This window comes from Nicotiana sylvestris, chromosome 10 (genome assembly GCF_000393655.2).
Source record: "Nicotiana sylvestris chromosome 10, ASM39365v2, whole genome shotgun sequence".
Lineage (NCBI taxonomy): Eukaryota > Viridiplantae > Streptophyta > Magnoliopsida > Solanales > Solanaceae > Nicotiana > Nicotiana sylvestris.
Window position 1 is genome coordinate 15,045,207 of NC_091066.1, and position 19,251 is coordinate 15,064,457.

The 19,251-nt window shown below is 36.0% G+C and overlaps 1 protein-coding gene across 9 annotated transcripts; it reads right to left on the bottom strand.

Annotated features, from left to right (window-relative positions):
• Positions 1-9,425: 9,425 nt before the first annotated feature.
• LOC104249925 (uncharacterized) lies at positions 9,426-17,292 on the bottom strand. 9 transcript variants are annotated; one of them, XM_070160277.1, is made up of 10 exons: positions 17,129-17,290; positions 15,997-16,078; positions 14,884-14,943; positions 13,660-13,777; positions 11,106-11,682; positions 10,568-10,703; positions 10,304-10,471; positions 10,075-10,215; positions 9,942-9,990; positions 9,426-9,858 (listed from the first exon to the last, which is right to left on the bottom strand). In XM_070160277.1, the coding sequence occupies exons 2-8, from the start codon at positions 16,075-16,077 to the stop codon at positions 10,132-10,134; spliced, it is 1,224 nt and encodes a 407-aa protein (XP_070016378.1). In that variant the 5' UTR covers position 16,078; positions 17,129-17,290; the 3' UTR covers positions 9,426-9,858; positions 9,942-9,990; positions 10,075-10,131. The 9 variants fall into 9 exon arrangements, with proteins under 9 accessions (XP_070016378.1, XP_070016379.1, XP_070016381.1 ...); XM_070160278.1 differs by having other exon boundaries at positions 9,934-9,990; XM_070160280.1 differs by lacking the exon at positions 9,942-9,990 and having other exon boundaries at positions 13,660-13,762; positions 17,129-17,292.
• Positions 17,293-19,251: the final 1,959 nt, after the last annotated feature.

A 19,251-nucleotide genomic window follows, 5' to 3' on the forward strand; every position in this document is an offset into this window, starting at 1 on the left:
CTTCTCCATCATCCTAAAATCAATCAACACTCACCTGTCGAAAAATCACCATACCTTCACCATTGAAGCAACTTTTTCTCTTCTCTTCCTTTTTCCCCTTACACCTGTTGAAAGCAACCATGAAGGAACCCACTTACCATTATATATCATTGGAGAGGGTTGTAGGTTTGCTTAAGAAGAACCAATATTCTAGTACAACTAATTGTTTTTGGTGTTTGGATCAAATCTTAATAAGTTTTTTGCAAAAGATTCCAATATTTGGTACTCGAATTTGTATCTCGAAAATATTTAGAAATTAGAAGCTAGGAGCATTTGATTGGGGCTTCTAGTTTTTGTTTGAATTAGATGGCAGAGGTCTGGTTGTTGTCGCCGACGAAGAGAAAGAGATGCAAGAGGGAAGATGGTAAAGGGTATAATTGTAATTTTATATATTTTAATTTTTAAAAGAATAATAACACGTGTCACAATTTTATTAGTGCGTGACTTTACACATATTTTGAAAAATTGGTCAAGAAAAAAAAGGTGTGTATTAGACACACTCAGAAAAGGTTGAGTGTGTAAGATGATTTTCGTGGTCAGAAAGTGTGTAACAGGGATTTGGTTCATAGTTTAGGGGGTAACTTATGTATTTCGCCTACTATATATATTTATATAGCTATATATAAGCAATTTATACTAGTATATACATGTATAGTTTACAAGAAAGTGCCTTAGATAAACAAAATTTTAAAAAAATAGCCTATATATATATATATATACATACATACACATATATATATAAGGCACTATATATATATCTAATACATATAAACTATAAACTATATATATAGTTTATATACATACATATATATAAGACAATATATATTACATAAGGCAATATATAATTATATATACACATAATACACCCTTATATATATACTATATATACTATATATATTTATATAACTATATATAAGCAATTTATACTAGTATATACATATATAGTTTACAAGAAAGTGCCTTAGATAAAAAAAAATTAAAAAAATAGTCCGGAACGAAAAAAAGCCCGTTAGGCCCGCGGGCCCGGCCTATTTAGACCGGGACCATGTGGGCTTAGGACCACCGTAGGCTGGTTCCACACATTGAGACCGTGAAGCCCGGGACCGCCTCAGCCTGGCCCGCCTCAAGCCCAGACCCGTTTGGCCCAGCCCGTTTGGCCCGGGCCCGGACCACAATACAACCTTAGCCCAGGGCTTGGGTTCAGTGGTTAGAATGCAATGCATATATTTAACTCCGAGTAAAAAGCAACCCCTTGCGGAGTGACGGAATACAGATATCTTCCAGTTACTTTAAGTATCACTGAACGTTTCCTCTTTCCCATTTTTTGCATAACAACGATATCAATTTATAGTACTCTAGTGTAAGTAATAATTTAACATGACCCTGTGGAGATAAACTATACCTCACAGAGTTATTCTCCGTCACAACCTCACCCTCCCAATATAATGAAACTCTTATTCTACGCTCTTCAGACATTGCGAAAAAAATGCTTCAGAGTTTAACAATAAGAAAATATTGAAGAGAATTAGAATTGTATGTGAACGATTTTTCCAAACTCTGTCCACTTTATATAGGAAATGGCTAGTCCGGGAGGTATATAGCATTTTCTAAACACACGCTATATATTGAAATAATTGTGATTGTCAGTTGGTGGGGCCAAAATTAGAGGATATCATTTTCTGTTTGTGCGCTATACATATAGTGTGTAACAACAAGACGATATACTTAATGGCAGACGTTACCGTTAATATATAGCGTGTTATTGTTGCACGCTATATATATATATATAAATATCATTTTTTTAATAGATTTATTTGTGTGTTTTGAGTCCAAACACACATTATTTAGGTTCCGGACTCAATGTTATAGCTGCACAGGAGATGGGTGTTAATCACGTGGGGTGCTTGAGTGATGTGTCAACTGTTGTTGATTTTGAATTAAAGGAGAAGGCACGTGAGATGGAGGTGGGGGAGTCTGCAGATTTAATTTCAATATTGGGCCTTCCTACTAGGCCCAAAGCAGACACATGTTTTAAAAAGACTCCTGGATCAGATATAGCTGCCCAAGTCATTTTTAATGACTTAAGTGGTAGGCCCACCAAAGATATAAGGTTTGACCCTTTGTTAGAAGGGCTGGAAGCTACGGTTTTGGCAGAACAAGAATTATAGTCAAATTATCCCATGTTGCTTGCTCGAAACAGGTGCAGCCAAGGAAAAATTGACATACGCAAAGGTGTCAAGGTCGTGTAAGGAGTCAGTAGAGCGAGAAGGTGCAGACATGCAGGGAGTAAAAGAAGAAAATTCTTTGTCTGTAATCAATCTGGGGGATTCTCTCGTTAACAACGATCTCATGCAACAACAAACTTCGACAACATACAATGCAGGCACTGATTTTAATGACGGGGAAGTAGAAGATGTTGAACCCCTTCAATGCCAGGATTTACTTCTTGAGAAAGAGATGGATGCGACTATTTGGGTGCATCAAAATTTGATCAAACTGGGGAAAATATTTGGGGTTGATTTTTTGGGGCATGAAGAGGAAGCTTTGGAACTGTTAAAGCAAATTGATAGTTGCAGACAAGCTAGAATGATGGAAGCAGACTCAGAAAGCAGAAAACCTAGATTTAGAGGTATTCAGGAATTGAAAGGATTGTCTTCCTTTAATTTGAACTTTAAGAGTAATGGGAAAAGAAATAAGGGGAAAGGAGTGCTATCAATTGAATTATGAAGTTCAAATTAATTTCATGGAATGTAAGGGGTTTGAATGATTTGGAAAAAATAAGAATTGTAAAGAGTCTAGTAATAGACTGGAATGCAGATATCCTCTGTTTCCAGGAAACAAAATTGGAGGGGGAGATAAAGGAGTTAGTTAATCAGACTTGGGGAAGGAGATGGGTGAGGTTTGAATGTTTGGAAGCTAGTGGTACTAGGGGGGGTATTTTGATGCTTTGGGATAGTAGAGTTTGGAAAGGGGAGGTGCCGCAGATAGGAGCTTATACTGTGACATGCAGATTTGAGGCACTTTTGCAAAGTTTTGAGTGCCACATAACAGGGGTATATGCTCCTAATTGCTACATTGAAAGGAGAGCAGTTTGGAGGGAAATAGGTGGTGTTAGAGGATTGATGGAAGGACCATGGGCTGTTTGTGGTGACTTTAATGTCACCAGGTATGCTTCTGAAAAAAGAAACTGCAATAGGAGAACTAGAGCTATGTTGGAGATTTCAGACTTTATTGAAGGTATGGAATTGATTGATCTTCAACTGGATGGGGGTTCTTTTACTTGATTTAAAGGGGATAACCAAGTCCCTGCTTCTAGAATTGATAGAATATTGCTATCGGAAGAATGTGATGCTAGTTTCAGAAACATCAAGCAAACCCTTCTTCAAAGATTGGAATCTGATCATGTACCTGTATCCTTACAATGTGGTTCCTGGGAGCAAACCAAATCCTATTTCAAATTTGATAATTGGTGGCTAAGTACTGAAGGTTTTGTTGACATGATTAGAGAATGGTGGTCTTCTTTCGAGTTCTCAGGGAAACCAGACTACATCTTAGCATGTAAACTTAAAGCTCTTAAAGGCAAGCTTAAGGAATGGAGCAGAAGTAGCTAGGGTAATTTGGCCTTGCAAAAGACCAATCTGCTAAGTCAAATAGCAGCTTTCGATTCAATTCAGGATATTAGAGCCTTGACGGAGGATGAATCAGTCAAGAAGACATCTCTCCTTATGGAATACGAAGAACACATAAAAAATGAAGAAATTGCATGGAGGCAAAGATCAAGGGCCCTTTGGCTTAAGGAAGGGGATAGAAATACAAAGTTCTTCCATATAACTGCTAATGCTCACAAGAGAAGCAACAACATAGACCAGTTAGTGACCCACGGTGAAACAATAGAAGAGCCAGATGGAATCAAGAGTGAGATTATTGATTTTTATAAAAGATTGTATACAGAGGCTGAAGGGTGGAGACCAGCGATCAATTTTGATAACTGTCTAGTAATATCTGAGGAAGAAAAGGAGTTTTTGCAAGGAAGTTTTGAGGAACAAGAGGTTTTAGATTGTCTGAAGATATGTGCAGTGGATAAAGCTCCTGGACCTGATGGATACATAATGGGCTTCTTTGTAAAGTGCTGGGATGTTTTGAAGCATGATATTATAGCTACTTTTCGGAATTTCCACTCCCATGGAATTTTTGAAACAAGTTTCAATGCTACATACATTGCTTTGATCTCTAAGAAGACAGGAGCTAAAAAACTAAGAGATTTCAGGCCTATAAGCTTGATAGGAAATGTTTATAAGTTGTTCTCAAAGGTTTTGACAGAGAGACTCAAAAAGGTGATAGAAAAATTGGTGGACTCACAACAAATGGACTTCATTAAAGGAAGACAAATAATAAATGTTGTTCTGATAGCTAATGAAGCTGTGGACTCTAGAATCAAACAGAAGAAGCCCGGAATTCTTTGTAAACTAGACATAAAGAAGGCATATGATCATGTCAACTGGAACTTCTTGCTGAAAATGTTAGACATAATGGGTTTTGGGGAGAAATGGATCAAATGGATAAAATATTGCATCTCCACTGTTAGATTCTTTATTCTTATTAATGGATCTCCTGAAGGATTCTTTCCTGCACACAGAGGTTTAAGACAAGGAGGCCCTCTGTCTCCTTTTCTGTTCATATTAGCAATGGAAGGTCTTAACAATATGGTTAAGACAGCAAGAAGTCAGGGTTGGATCAAAGGTTTTGAGGTAGCCAAAAATGGAAACAATAGTCTGGAGGTTACACATCTCTAGTATGCTAATGACACTTTAATTTTTTGTGATGCAAAAAAGGAGCAACTGAGGTTCTTGAGAATTATCTTGGTACTATTTGAAGGCATTTCAGGACTGCACATCAATTGGAGAAAAAGCCACTTGTTCCCCATCAATAAAGTTCCTGAAATGGAGCATCTGGCACTGATCTTGGGTGGAGAAGTAGGAAGCCTACCTGCAATTTACCTTGGTATGCCCTTGGGAGCAAAGTCAAAATCTAAGCTGATTTGGAATTCTGTTATTGAAAAATGTGAAAAGAAGCTGGCTAGATGGAAATCCCAATATTTGTCTTTGGGTGGTAGACTCACCTTGATCAACTCAGACTTAGATTCTCTTCCAACATACATGATGTCCCTCTTTCCCATTCCTGCAGGGGTTACTGAGAGACTTGATAGACTTAGAAGATCCTTTCTTTGGCAAGGAAATAAAGAAAAAAAGGTTGTTCATTTGGTTAAGTGGAAATCTCTTACAATTGGCAAAACTCATGGTGGTTTAGGCATTAGGAACCTGAAGAACCAAAACAAGGCCCTAAAGATGAAATGACTATGGAGGTACTCACAGGAAATTGAAACCTTATGGATCAAGGTAATCAAAGCTAAATATGGTGAGGAAGACAAGTGGGTATCAAAGGTAGTTAATACAGTATATGGAGTTAGTTTATGGAAGTCCATTAGGTCACTTTGGACTGTGATGAAGATTCATTCTTCCATCAGAGTAAATAATGGCAACAAAACCTCCTTTTGGAAAGATAACTGGTTGGGAGTTGGTTGTTTAAAGGAACTCTTCCCTGATATATATGGTTTGGTTCAACATCAGCATAGAACAATAGCTGAAGTATGGACCCCCAAGGTTGGGATCTTATATTTAGGAGGATGTTAAATGATTAGGAGGTGGCTAGGTTAACTGAGTTTTACAAACAATTGGAAGACTTTAAAGGGTTACAGAGTGGGGTGGATACACTATGGTGGCAGGGACACAACAAAGGTATGTATAAGGTGAGTTCAGCCTATAAGCTCTTAAACCATTCAAATCAGCAATTAACTAATTGGCCTTGGAAGCATATTTGGAAAGTAAAAGTTCCATATAAGGTAGCTTGTTTTACTTGGCTGCTAGCAAAGGAGGCTGTCTTGACCCAAGACAATTTCAAAAAGAGAGGGATTCCATTGTGTTCAAGGTGCTTTCTATGCGGGGAAACAACCGAGACAATCAGCCATCTATTTCTTCACTGCACGACAACAGATCAGCTATGGAAAATCTTTATTAATCTCAGAGGTATAGCTTGGACAATGCCTAGTAAGATTACTGAAGTGCTTTTTAGCTGGGATGAAGCTGGAGCTGGAGCAAGAGACAGAGATAGATGGAGGACTGTCCCAGCATGTATTTGGTGGACAATCTCGAAAAAAGGAATTCTAGATGTTTTAAGGACAGTAGCAACTCAGTACAAAAGATCAAACTAAACTGTGTTTTACTTTTTTGTTTTTGGTGTAAGCAGAGCTACACAGAGGACACTATGTCAATCCTAGATATTCTAGAACTTTGCTAGGACTGCATAGCAGAACTTTTCTTTTGTTTTGTAAATATGGTTTCAGTACAACCTATGTACTGAGTTGATTAATATATACAAATATGTTACCATCTCAAAAAAAAAATATATATAGTCAAACGGTATAGTGAAGTGTTATTATATAGGGATGTTGTTACAGAGAGGTGTATCCATAAGACTTGTGGTTTTCAAAATATAGGATTCTTTGCGGAGGTCATACTAACATCCAAACTCTTTTCATTTTTTTTAATCCCAAACAAAATAGCAAAAGAGTTAGTTCAATATTTTTGGTTTCCCCTCTCTCTTACTCGTTCGAAATACTAAATCTAGACAAGTTGAAGAAGAATTAAACGTCAAGATATGGAAGAAGAAATTGAAGTTGCTTGGCGAAGGTTGTTGGAGGGAGAGATTGCTTCTGAAATCCTGTTAGGATATCAGAAGCAGATTAGAGAGTATGAGCTTCGTCGTCATCAGCCTAAAGTTGTATCGTCTATTGTCCAAGATAACCTCTGCAACCAGTTGAGATCAAATCTGCTTTTGCACCTTTGTAATGAAAGAAAGATACTTGAAAAGAAGATTACTTTGTTGACACTGAAAAATGAGGCCCAAGAGAAGCAAATTCAACAGATGGTATTCGAGTTCTTATCACCAGCTAGAGGCTCATTCGGAGATGTATTTTCAAGTATGTCCATCCAATAGTCAGTGCATCAGTTCTAGTGGCAATGCTAGCCATTTCAACCAATGAATGATATAAACCTCCTGCCTGTCTCTGCACCCCTACCCATGGGTTTCGTCAAAACAAACTATGAAAATTCTACTTTGGTTGGACGGTGAACTAATTACTTGGAATAAAATTTGCTCCATTTGAATGCAAATGCCGTTTATTGAACCATCTTTTTTGAATGATTTTTTTGCAGATAGTACTAGGTTTTGCATATAAAGGCGTTAGATTTTAGGTCTAATTTTTTCTCTTCTTTTTAGGTTTAGAGGACTTTTGTTAGTTTTCCTTTATTTGATACAATCGTTAATAAAGATATTTTAGGGATTCAGTTTTTCTCAGACCAGGTGAATGGCTAAATTTAGAACTTAATTTGTCCTTTAGAATATTTGTTGCCAGTTATCTTCTGTTTCAAGCTTTGTACCCAAAGGTATCGAAGATCATAGGAGATTAACCATTAGAGGCGAAAGAAGTTAGATTGTTTTTTCTCATTTACCCAAGTTTTGGTGGACATAGTTACTCGATACCTCTACTATAGAAGTATGGAAGTTCTAGGTGAAATCGTTGCGAGCAAGGCTTCCATTAGAACAAGCTATGTCACACTCCTTGGTAGGGGTGTACATGGGTCGGGTTGGTTCGGATTTTATAATTACCAAACCAAACCAATTGTGTCGGATTATTAAATATAAAAACCAAACCAAACCAATAGAACTCGGGTTTTTCACTCTCGGGTTTTCGGGTTATTCGGGTTTTTTTCCGGTAAAATCTTCGTAGAACAAAACATATAAATTGTGCTCAAAATGTTTCTTTAGTCCTAGTAAGATGCAGCTATATAAAGTATTTTTCAAGAAAATAATAAAAAATGTGAGATATGTCATGGCATTATCCTAAAATATTCAACAATAAAGACAATAAAATTATGTAATATAAATATTGCTAATTAAAAACCCATAATAAAAATAAACATAATCTAAAAGTACTAAGTCATGCTAAAATAAGTAGACTAATAAGGGAGTATTAATTACATGATTAAACGCTAAAGAAAAAATAAAAATAGGTTATACATTTTTATCTGAATTATTGCAAAACAAAAAATAGATATTCAATACATTCTCGTTCGTAATATTAAATTGAATGTCTTTTATTAGCACTAGTATTGATTTGATTTTGGTTTGGGCTTTTGTTAGCACTATTTAATTTACTAATATTAATGGCTATAAAATTTATTGGAACATTTAAAAGTTCTAAGTCCAACCTTGAAATAATACCTCAAAAGATAAAATTATGAAATCTTTTAAGAAATATTTATAAATTACGTCACAATAATTATATTTATATATTAAACATATCTAAAATTTCTATATATGTAATGTCGGGTTGGTTTGGTTTCGGTTTGACTTTCTTTAGTTAAAACCAAACCAAACTAATTATGGTCGGGTTTTTTTCTCCAACACCAAACCAAACCATCGTCAGGTTTTTTTTCTCGGTTTGACTCGAATTATCGGGTTGGTGCGGTTTGTCGGTTTCCTTTGTATACCCCTACTCTTTGGGTGTGACTCTTCCCCGGACCTTGCGTAAACACGGATACCTTATGCACTGAGTTGTCCTTTCTGCCCTTAGATTTACTGGCAATGATCGGCATACATGCATCTTTGCTTATAATATGTAATCTTACTTTTATCATTCCAACTGATGGTATTGAGTGCACCTATTTAGGGCCTTTACTAGCTTGCAAACTACAAATGAGGATTAGATACCTTTGTCCTGTTCTGAATAATTTACCTCTATCCCAAGTTGAATCATTTTGAGGGTTCATGTTTGTATAAAATTTCCATGTTAATATACGCAGAAAGTTTTAACAAGTGTTGACGAAGATTTAGCTTTATTTAGGTACTATCTGTAATGGCATAATGGTTCGTCTTAAATTATCTCATGAGTTTGATTGTTAACTTAGAAGCATTTAATCAGTCTCGAAATCCTATCATATGTTTGATTTCTAATGCAAGCCAAGGTCTACAGACAACAGCTACTGTAGGTCTGAAGGATTGTTTTCCAACTTCACAAAAATTTATGGAAGGGAATCAGCCACCGGCTGCCTACATCACATCTTTCTTGAGGTGCGGTCCATCCTCGAACCTTGCATAAATGCGGAATGCGATGCTTTGTACACCGAGCTGCTCTTTTTATATGGGCCACACATCATTTTGTGATTTTTCAAAGGAAAATATAGCATCCATCTACTAATGTGTAATGTGTTGCCCCGTGATGGATCAAATTACATCGACAAAAAAGGACAAATTTTTGAGGAAGTTCATTTACCAGAAACAAATAGATAAATATATTTAATGGAGAAGAAATAGGGAACACTAGCAGTACAAAGATCTGATACAAAAAATGTATAATTCAGACGCACCCTTTAGGAAAAGACTTTGCAGTTTGCAAGCACATTCCAGGAGACCAATTACAAATTTTGACCTCACTGGGACATCCAATTATTTCAAGAAAGCAAAAGCTCAAATAAATTACATTTCCATGGTTCACCAAGAAAAAAAAAACCTGTACAAGCACGAGTCTGTCGGTATGTAAAAGCATCATAATCCAACTAAACTGTGCAATGATGATAACCCAGCATTTCATCTGGGACTGGAATCATCTTCCCTAGGCAGGATATCAGCAAATGAAACCAGCAAATCATGAAGCACATCAAAGCCAACATTGATTCCATTTAAGAGTTAACAATCTTTCATCTGCAAACAGAAAGCTCAATATTTATGCATGTATTACTCATTCTGAAAACAATGAAGCAAACTGAACTTCTCCACCATCTCACACTTGATAAGGTGATAATACAGCTATTGATCAGAATCCTTTGCCAGTTGCTGCACAGTTCATCCTCTTAGTCAATATTAAATTTTCTTCAGTAAACACCTTGAAAGAAATACAAGTGAAGTTGGATAACAGACCTTAAACACACGCTCCACCGGAAAGACATGCTTGAAATTGCAACATTTGATCTGACTTTATGCTTCACTGACATGTCTGTAAATGGCGATAGATTTACTTTGATCTTCTTCATTGAAGGATTTCATACTTTCTTTTTCAACCTTGATGACACAAGAAAATCTATCAGAAATCTCATAAAAAGGCACCTCCTCAAGGAACATAGTGAGTCACAAATGTAAAGGTTGATACCTGCGCCTCTAACTGTGCTATTCTCTGTAAAGATAATTGTTCAACACATGCACGACGTTTCCGTTCTTCTTCAAGCAATCCAGTCATCTGATAGCGCAGCTCAGCCATTTCTTGGGCTAAATCCTCTGCTTCTTCTTTGGCTTTTAGCTTTTCCATTCTCAGCTCTTCCTAACATCCAAATTAATGGACCAATAGCATTAGATCATGTTGGGACTTGGATTTGAATGTTTTCATTAATGTTTAGTTGTTAACTACAAATAGTACCTTAAGCTGCTTTACAAGTGACTCGTAGTTCTTTATTTGACCAGCCATTTCCTCCATCTTGTCCATCAAGTCAACATCCGATGGCCCTATAGCAGCCAGTTTGATGAGGAGTGGACCCAAAATGTCACCACAGCAGCTTCAACGAAACGAAATAGTGTCAGAGACTACGTAAACATAGTAGCAAAGGTGAGAATAGCTTTACTATAATTACAGGTATCCAGAACAAATTTTGTCTCTTCTCTCCTACCACAAAAAAATCCTTGTAAAAGCATGGTCAAGTACAAGAAAATGTGCAATCACTATCTCCAGAGAACTACAAAATGCATGTTACAGATGTGAAAACATGAATGACAATTTTCTTTATTAAACGAAGTATATTAAAAATTTGGACTCTGGAACCAGTACAGCTCTTTCACATCATAACAACTTGTCTCAAGTATCTCATTGTAAGATCGTAAATTACTTCACGTAATCAAGCACCTTCTTAAGCTAACCAGCTTATGGTAGACTAAGAGAAGCATATATACTCACTGCATACCTAGTACCATTTTCCTCTTCTTTACTTGAGGAGCTCACATCAATATTCGCTACCCAACCACGAAATTGCTCCTCTACTTTTTCAGAAAATGTTTTGGCATTCAATTCAGATGCCTGGAGTTGTTCCCTTAAACTTTCATTTTCCTTCTCGAAACTTTCAATAGCCTTCTCTGTGTCATCCATCCGAAGTTCGAGGTCACGAATAAACTCATTCAACTTAACATTCTCTTGAGTTGTTTCTTCCTGGGATTTCTTAGCTTCAAAATAATTCTGCTCCACAGCCATCAAATCAAGCTTCATACCCTCTATTTCAAATTGATGCTCTAATCCTACAGATGCTATTGACTCCTCTAGTCTCTCTATGCACAAAGCTGAGCCCTCTATCTCTAACTCTTTGTTTTCCAATTGCTGCAACAAATATAAGCGTTCAGCATTTGAAATTTCCAATTCCTCCCTTAACCTTGCAACCTCTTCGTATATATTTTCAAGGTTTGCAAGTTTCAACTGAAGGCTGCACACACACTCACTTAGAGAATTCATCTCTTCATTTCTTAAATGCAGCTGATCCTGCAGGTAATCTGCAACAAATATATTTTAAACAGTGAGCCTAAAATGGGCAAATCAAGTCAATATGATAAAGTAGACAAGATATTTTACTGTTGAAGGGGAATGATGCGAAGTGACAAGCTTCATAAATATAAAGCATATGACCTATTGAAAATACTAGCCAACAGTTGACCCAATAAAGGTGCAAGTCCGCAAAATATAGGAAAAATACATAAGTTACCCCCTGAACTATGGGCCAAATCCCCGTTACACACTTTCTGACCCTGAAAATCATCTTACACACTCAACCTTTCCGGAGTGTACCTAAGACACATCAATAAGGTGTGTACTATCACTAGTTCTTCAAAATATGTGTACTATCACTCACCAATAAGGTCGAGACACGTGTCCTAAATCAAGGAAAAAAAGGAACACAACAACAACCCAGTATAATCCCACTTAGTGGGGTCTGGGGAGGGTAGTGTGCACGCAGACCTTACCCCTACCCTAGGGTAGAGAGGCTGTTTCCAAATAGACCCTCGGCATCCTTCCCTCCAAGAACTTCCCACCTTGCTCTTGAGGAGACTCGAACTCACAACCTCTTGGTTGGAAGTGGAGGTTGCTTACCATCAAAGCAACCCCTCTTGTCATAAAGGAAAAAAAGGAAATACTTAATATTTTAAAGAAAAAACAGACCCCCCCCCCCCCGGGCGGTTGATCTTTTGGGTTTTGGTGTACCGAATTCATCTCTAAGCTCCCTTATTTTGCCATTTTTGTATATTCTAAACTGGGTGTTTGCTCATATGTTACTGAGAGGCCATGAATGGAGAAATCTAATCGTTAGCATTGTTTTTCCGAATTAGGTTTCCAGTTGTTTGCTCGTATGCCAACTGAACGACCATAAATTGGAAAGTTAATTTTTTAGCTTTTCAGAGATACCCATGAATGGGAAGTGTATTTGCAGTATTTTTCTGAACTGGGTGTTCAAGTATTTGTATATGTTACAGAGAGGCCATGGACTAACATTAATAAAATTTCCTTGGAATGAAATTATAGAAATTAACAGAACTTCCTTGGACATCTACTTCTAATAGTGTAGGATTACTGGATTTTTTATAAATATTCTCTTGTTGGAGTAATTCAGTGAAATGAGACAATGGAGTTAGATGGAAGAGAACATAAGGGGTTTCGCTGGTCATGGAGGGATTGGAGAGGAAAAGAAAAAGAAAAAAAATTAATTTGGACCATAGGATCAACTTTATTAAATATGAACCATTGACATAAAGCTGTAGACACACATTTTTCACCTCTTACACGCTCCTTTTGCATGTAATATACCTGTCAAAAGTGGTGTACATCAGACACACTCAGGAAAGATTGAATGTGTAAGATGATTTTCATGGTAGAAAGTGTGTAACAGGGATTTGGCTCATAGTTCAAGGTATATAAACCAAAGAAAAGACCATACAAGTACCATACAAAGATGATATTCCACCAAAGAAAAGGTTAAACGTCTATGTGATGGCAAAAGATGAATCTGACATGGAGAATCAACAGTCAACTGTCATTTGAGTCCCATCAGTAGCCAGGGGCGGACGCACGCTAGTCCGATCCGACACCGCTTCGCCGGAAATAGCACACATATAAACAGTGAACTCAAAAAAAGGATATATTAATAAAATGACGCTATTAGAAAAACAAGTGTACTTGGTCTGATGTCCAATACGTCCATTTGTTGTCGTTACTCTTCTCAACTTCTTATTTTCATGTCGTTATAGTGTTTTATTTTTCTAATGATGACACCGCTTACAAAAAATCCTGCATACGCCCCTGTCAGTAGCACAAACTTCACTCTTTTTCTTCTATTTTGAATCTTTTTATGGACTGGGGTTCCAGGCACCAGGATTCTGGGAGGAGTATTATTTCGGATAAGAAACAAAGGAATGTTTACCAAGGAAAACAGCAAATAAGACATATATAATGTAGCAAACATATTTTGGAATGTATACCTATCTCTTGGGAACAGTTCTCCAACTCGCTTTCCAGTTTCTGGATGTGATTTTTGTCTTCTGCTCGGGCCTCAGATAATGTCTGCACATGCTGTTCTAGTCTCTGCAAACATTTTTTCTTTAATATGGATAGTCAAATTTTAACCTTAGTCTCCAAGGCTTCTAACTTAGATAATGGAATGTTCATGATTCACAATATAAGTCGGCTATACAGTCATAATGGTTATTTTCAAACTCAATTATTCAAAAAAACTGTGGTGACCAATTGTGCTAAACATGTATATTAGATCTTTCTAAGCTAATAATTCTCATAATTTAATAGTTGTTTTGATAGCCTACTCTATTCCATCTCCTCGAACCAGTATAAGCTAAGATTACAATTGCCACTTGCCATGCACTCTGGAAAAGTTTGCCATCCTCTTTGCATTAGTTTTTGGAGATAAGAATCAACATAGGGCAAAATATAGCATAGATAACGATTATTAGAAGCTTTATGAACAATTGCAATATATCTGGTCACATATGAAACTTTATGGTAAGCAAGTGTAATAGCAAAAAAATGTACCAGCTCCTCATGCTATTGATCACTAGAAAGGTGATCGTACATAGATAATGGGAAACTACTGGAACATTAGCAAAGAATTGACGTGGGTAAAGGACTAAAGGTAAACATTGAAATGCAAGTCCTTTTTTTTGTCTTCCGCTGGCCAAAAGGAAACAAGACACAAGTTTGCAAATCATATCCAGATTTATTGGGTAGCAAATCTAATAGTTAAATGAAGAGAAAAAAACAAAGGACCCAGATTGACTATGGAGGTCAGATACAAATGATACTTTACACAAAAAGGAAAAAGTTAATGGCACAGCCTATTCGGCAAATTTACACATCCAAAAGACCTTCTATGTATGCTTCCACATTTGTATGTTCCAAGATCAATTACAAAGAGCATAATTTGTGCTCCTCTGATTTTTAGAGCTGTGTCACCACTATTGTCAGACTGTACTGTAAATTAACATCAATTTTTACTAACAAGAATGCAGAACATCACCATCTTTAGAAAGCATGCAAATCCACAGCCAAATAACACAATGGTTATCCCTTTAGTAAAGGCAATTTTTGCTGTCAAACAACTTTATTTGTCTAGCACATCCGAAGATGCCTTGATAATGGCCAATGATCAGATCAAAAGAGTCACGAATAAAGATAAAGATATCAGAAATTACTCGGATCAGTTCAAAGCTCTGGCCTTGTGAACCCCTCAGCATATCTTTTTCTTTCCTAAGCTGCCAAAAAGAGAAGTTAACAAAATAAAATAAAGGTAGGTAACTAGCAAGAATTACCACATATCCACTCTTTATCAGGAAAGATAATTTGTACAACAGCTATGAACATACGAGCAGGAAAAACTACAATAAGAAAACAGATTCCAAAATTGACACCGACTTGGTGTTTATTACTAAATTTTCTGACTTATCAAAAAGTGGTTCCAAAAGTTATTGAACCAAGCAAAGTAAATAGCAGATTAAATAAAAGATTGCACACAGAATCTCTAGCTTAAAATTGTTCGTCAATTAATTCCGGTATTAAATTCTGCATTGTTAGTCAGATGTTTGGTTTTCATTTCAGTTTCCATGTTAATAATAAATGCATTAGTTATACGGTAATTCCTCTATAATACTATGCTACGAATTCACGGTAGACTAACACTACAGGTAGTACTAATGCCTACATAAAGAATGTGCCTTTATTACTATTTAGTTAAGCCATCTCTCACTTGTTATTGTCTGTAAATATTCGATAATGTTTATAGCATTGATTTAGTCCTAATAGCTCGCAGCTCCCAAAAAAAAAAGAAGCTCATAAGAAAGTGTTTATTCTCATATTTAAGCATATCTTACTCTAGATTGTATATGAAAAATTGTTCATTATTGAGATATCTAAAAATTAATAATTATATAATTCAATTTTCGTATTTAGCTATAGTACATTAATAATTATTAATCGCATATGATAACAGAACCAAATATAAGTTGGATAAGGTAATGTGAATAATCCAAGAGTATTATTGGTATCCAATTAAAAACCAAACCATGTTCTAGATTATACACTATGTATCCAGATTCTAAAGTGATTAACCAAACGTCCAGTAGCAAATGCAAATACTTTCATGATTGTTATTCACCATATGACGATACATGAATTATAATCTGCATTTAACTTCTTTGGCGGATCATATGACTCCGAAGTGCCATGACTGAATTCCTGAATTTAGTTTCGCATTATTTCCATGGATACACTATAACAGATATTATGAACGATTGAGGAGCAGTCTTTACCTCTTTACATCTTTCCCCAATCTCCAATAGCTCTTTCACATCAACAGAGTGGTCAGTACTACTAGTTGATCGACTAGACATTCTAAAAACACGAGAGAGAGAAAATTAGCATGCTCGGAAGAAAAATAGTACGTCCAACTTAATTTATCAGGACAGCACCAGGATACAGGCCTCACAATCTAAAGAATAAGCATATTAAGCACCATATCACAAGTCATTCTTATACCTCACTGCTTAACTGCTTAAACCCCCATAGATCAGATTTGAACAACAATCAGATCATACAAAAAACAGAAAAATAAATATAACGATATGCACATAAAAACTAGATGATGTTAATGGATCGTGACACTCAGTTCCTAACTAACGCCACAATACCTGAATTCTGAAAATAATATGGATAAAAAGCACGACACCCCATTTTCCCATTTCTTGAATAATAAAAGTGTTCCTTCAACAAAGAGATTTAATAAATTGATTACCATATATCGGGGTAATCCAAAATTCTTTCTGCTTCTAGAAAATCATATAAACTGGTAAAATGTTTTCCAAATTATATTACAAGGTCAGACGTTAACAATAAAAGAATCACAGAAGAAGTATAAAACTAAACACAACCTGCCTAAAAACTATGGAAGACTAACGGATATGCTCGTTGTGACACTCATTTCATAAATAATAACTGCAACATCTGAAGGAAAACAACACAAAAAAAAAACTATGAAAATGTTCAACACATTGAATATAGCAGAATGGATACAGAGGAATCATATAACCGAGCCCAACTAGTTTTAAATGGAGGCACAGCTGATTGAACGATCAAAATTCCCAGCACCCCATTTTCCCATTTCCAATTAACAAAATAATACCTACAGAATGACGAAATTAATAATCTTGTTTGATAATTCAAACTTCTTTCTGCTTCTTCATAATCACAGATATATATCAAAAATCATTCCCAGATTAAACAACAAAATAAAAAAAATAAAAAAAAGTTGCACAAATTTTACGACATACACAGGCAAATGAATATAATTTCTTAAGCATATACTGCTGTTCCAAATTTACATGATTAAACAAAAAGTATCAAAAACTGAAACTCAAATAGAAAAACAAAAATAAAGATATATACCGATTCCTAGGATTTACGATATCAAAACCCAAAAGGTCCCCAGAATATCCTGAAAATTCCAAAATTTGAGCTGGATTAGCAAAAACCTGATTTATTTCATAAATTATTGAGTACTATTCAATGGAGAAATTTTAAAAATGCCAGAGTTGTGACCGGGTTTCACTTAAGGATGGGTATCGGGTCTAACCCGGTTCGGGGGCAATAAGGGGACTTTTCCTCTTAAGTGCCATTAATTGGCATTATTTTTATGTAAACGTTTTTTTTGGCTTAATACATAGTTTACCACTCAACCTTTAGCCCAAATCCCCCTTACACATTTTCTGTGGACGATAATAACCTTACACAAGAAACCTTTCTAAAGTGTATCTAGTACCCATTTCCTTTGATCAGATCCTGTTAATAAGACATCCGTGTATGTCACACGTTTGACTTTACTTAATTTTAACCCATTACCTTATAATAACTAACCTGACCCTACCCGACCCTAACTGACCCTACCCGACCCACAAGGTAAAAAGCGTTAAAACCAAACTTACCCAAGTCAGTACTCAAAATCCGATACATCTAGAAGGAGCTACTGTAAAGGCGATTCCGACGACCATCTCAAGCTACGCTTTCATCGTGGATTTCCGGTGGATTTATGCGGTTAATAGGTTAGTAATTTTCTTCTCCTTGCATTACCTGTTTATTTTAGTAGTAGGTGGGTTGAACCTAGGTTTTTTTGAAATTTCTTCTATTTTGCTTAGGGTTATCGGACTTTTTAAAAGGGGAATCTTTTGTCATTATCGATATCACTGTGAAATTATCGTCTTGTTGCCTTTACAAATAGTTTTTTTTTATAAAAAAGATTTGTCTTGTGTTTGCAAATCGTGTGTAAAGTTAGAGTTTAACTGATTATTGTAATAGCATTGCTTTGAACAATGTAATATGCTTTTGTCTTTGTCTCCACTTTTATATTTCATCTGTAGTTCTTTATTTTCAATTGTTACATGTGGAAAGTCCATTTATTTGTACCTTATTTGTTTGCAAATAATGTCTTTTAAAATCATTACCCTCAGGTGGTACCATGATGGGGTATTAGTTCCTAGTAACTTTGCTCGTTATGTGGGTGGTAGTCAAACATTGACCTTAGATGTCGATGTGCATTTACTGTCTCTTATTGAACTGATGAACTACACTAGGATCTATGACTTTCAAAATGTGGTTGAGTTGTATATTTGGCCAATGGATAGGACAGATAAATTGGTAAATATTCTCACAGACAAGGATATTTTAGACATTTGTAATGAATTGGAAGATGGGGATACTTTAGATATTTATGTGACTCATACTGCCCCTTTATGTGTTGTTGACATAAATGAGGCTAGTAAAAGGGTTGGTGGGTCTAATAGTGGAGTTTTTAAGAGCACAATTGTCTTAGAAAAAGAGGAATATAGTGAATATGAATCTGAATCTGCCCCTGCTCATGAACCTATCCCTTCCCCTTCCCCTCTCCTTCTCCTGAACCTGCTCCTGCCCCTACACCTTCAAGAGAACAAGAGAGTGGAGTAGATAGTGAATCAGACTTTGATAATAGTGAAGGTAGGATGATAATGAGAATGATTCAGACTTTGAGAATAGTGATAGTGATAAGAGTGATGGAGTAGATCTACATGTTCCTGATGATAAGGATTATGGATCTGATGTTCATGAAGAATTTGTAGAGTGTAGGGATGAACTGAGGAAGTATAGGAGGAAAGGAGTGAAAGGCCAAAAGATAGAGGTGATATTAACCTAGGTGATGCAGGAGTTGATATTGGTTTTGATGAATTAAGAACTGGTAGCAAGCAAGATAGATACACAGGCTTAATAGGGACAGATGAGCCTTACTTTGGGTCTTCAGATGCTGAAAGTTTGCCTTCAGATGCTAAAGATGAATTTGATGAAGAACATAAGGAGAAAATGGCTGCCAAGAGGAGGAAGAAAGCCTTTATATTTGATCCAACTGTCAAGAAAATAACCTGGGAGTTGGGGCTCATTTTTTAGAGTGTTGAACAATTTAGGTTTGTCGTTAATAAGTATGCAATTCAGAAAGGAGTTCAAATTGAAAAGTATATTAATGAACCTGGTAGGGTGAGGGTAAG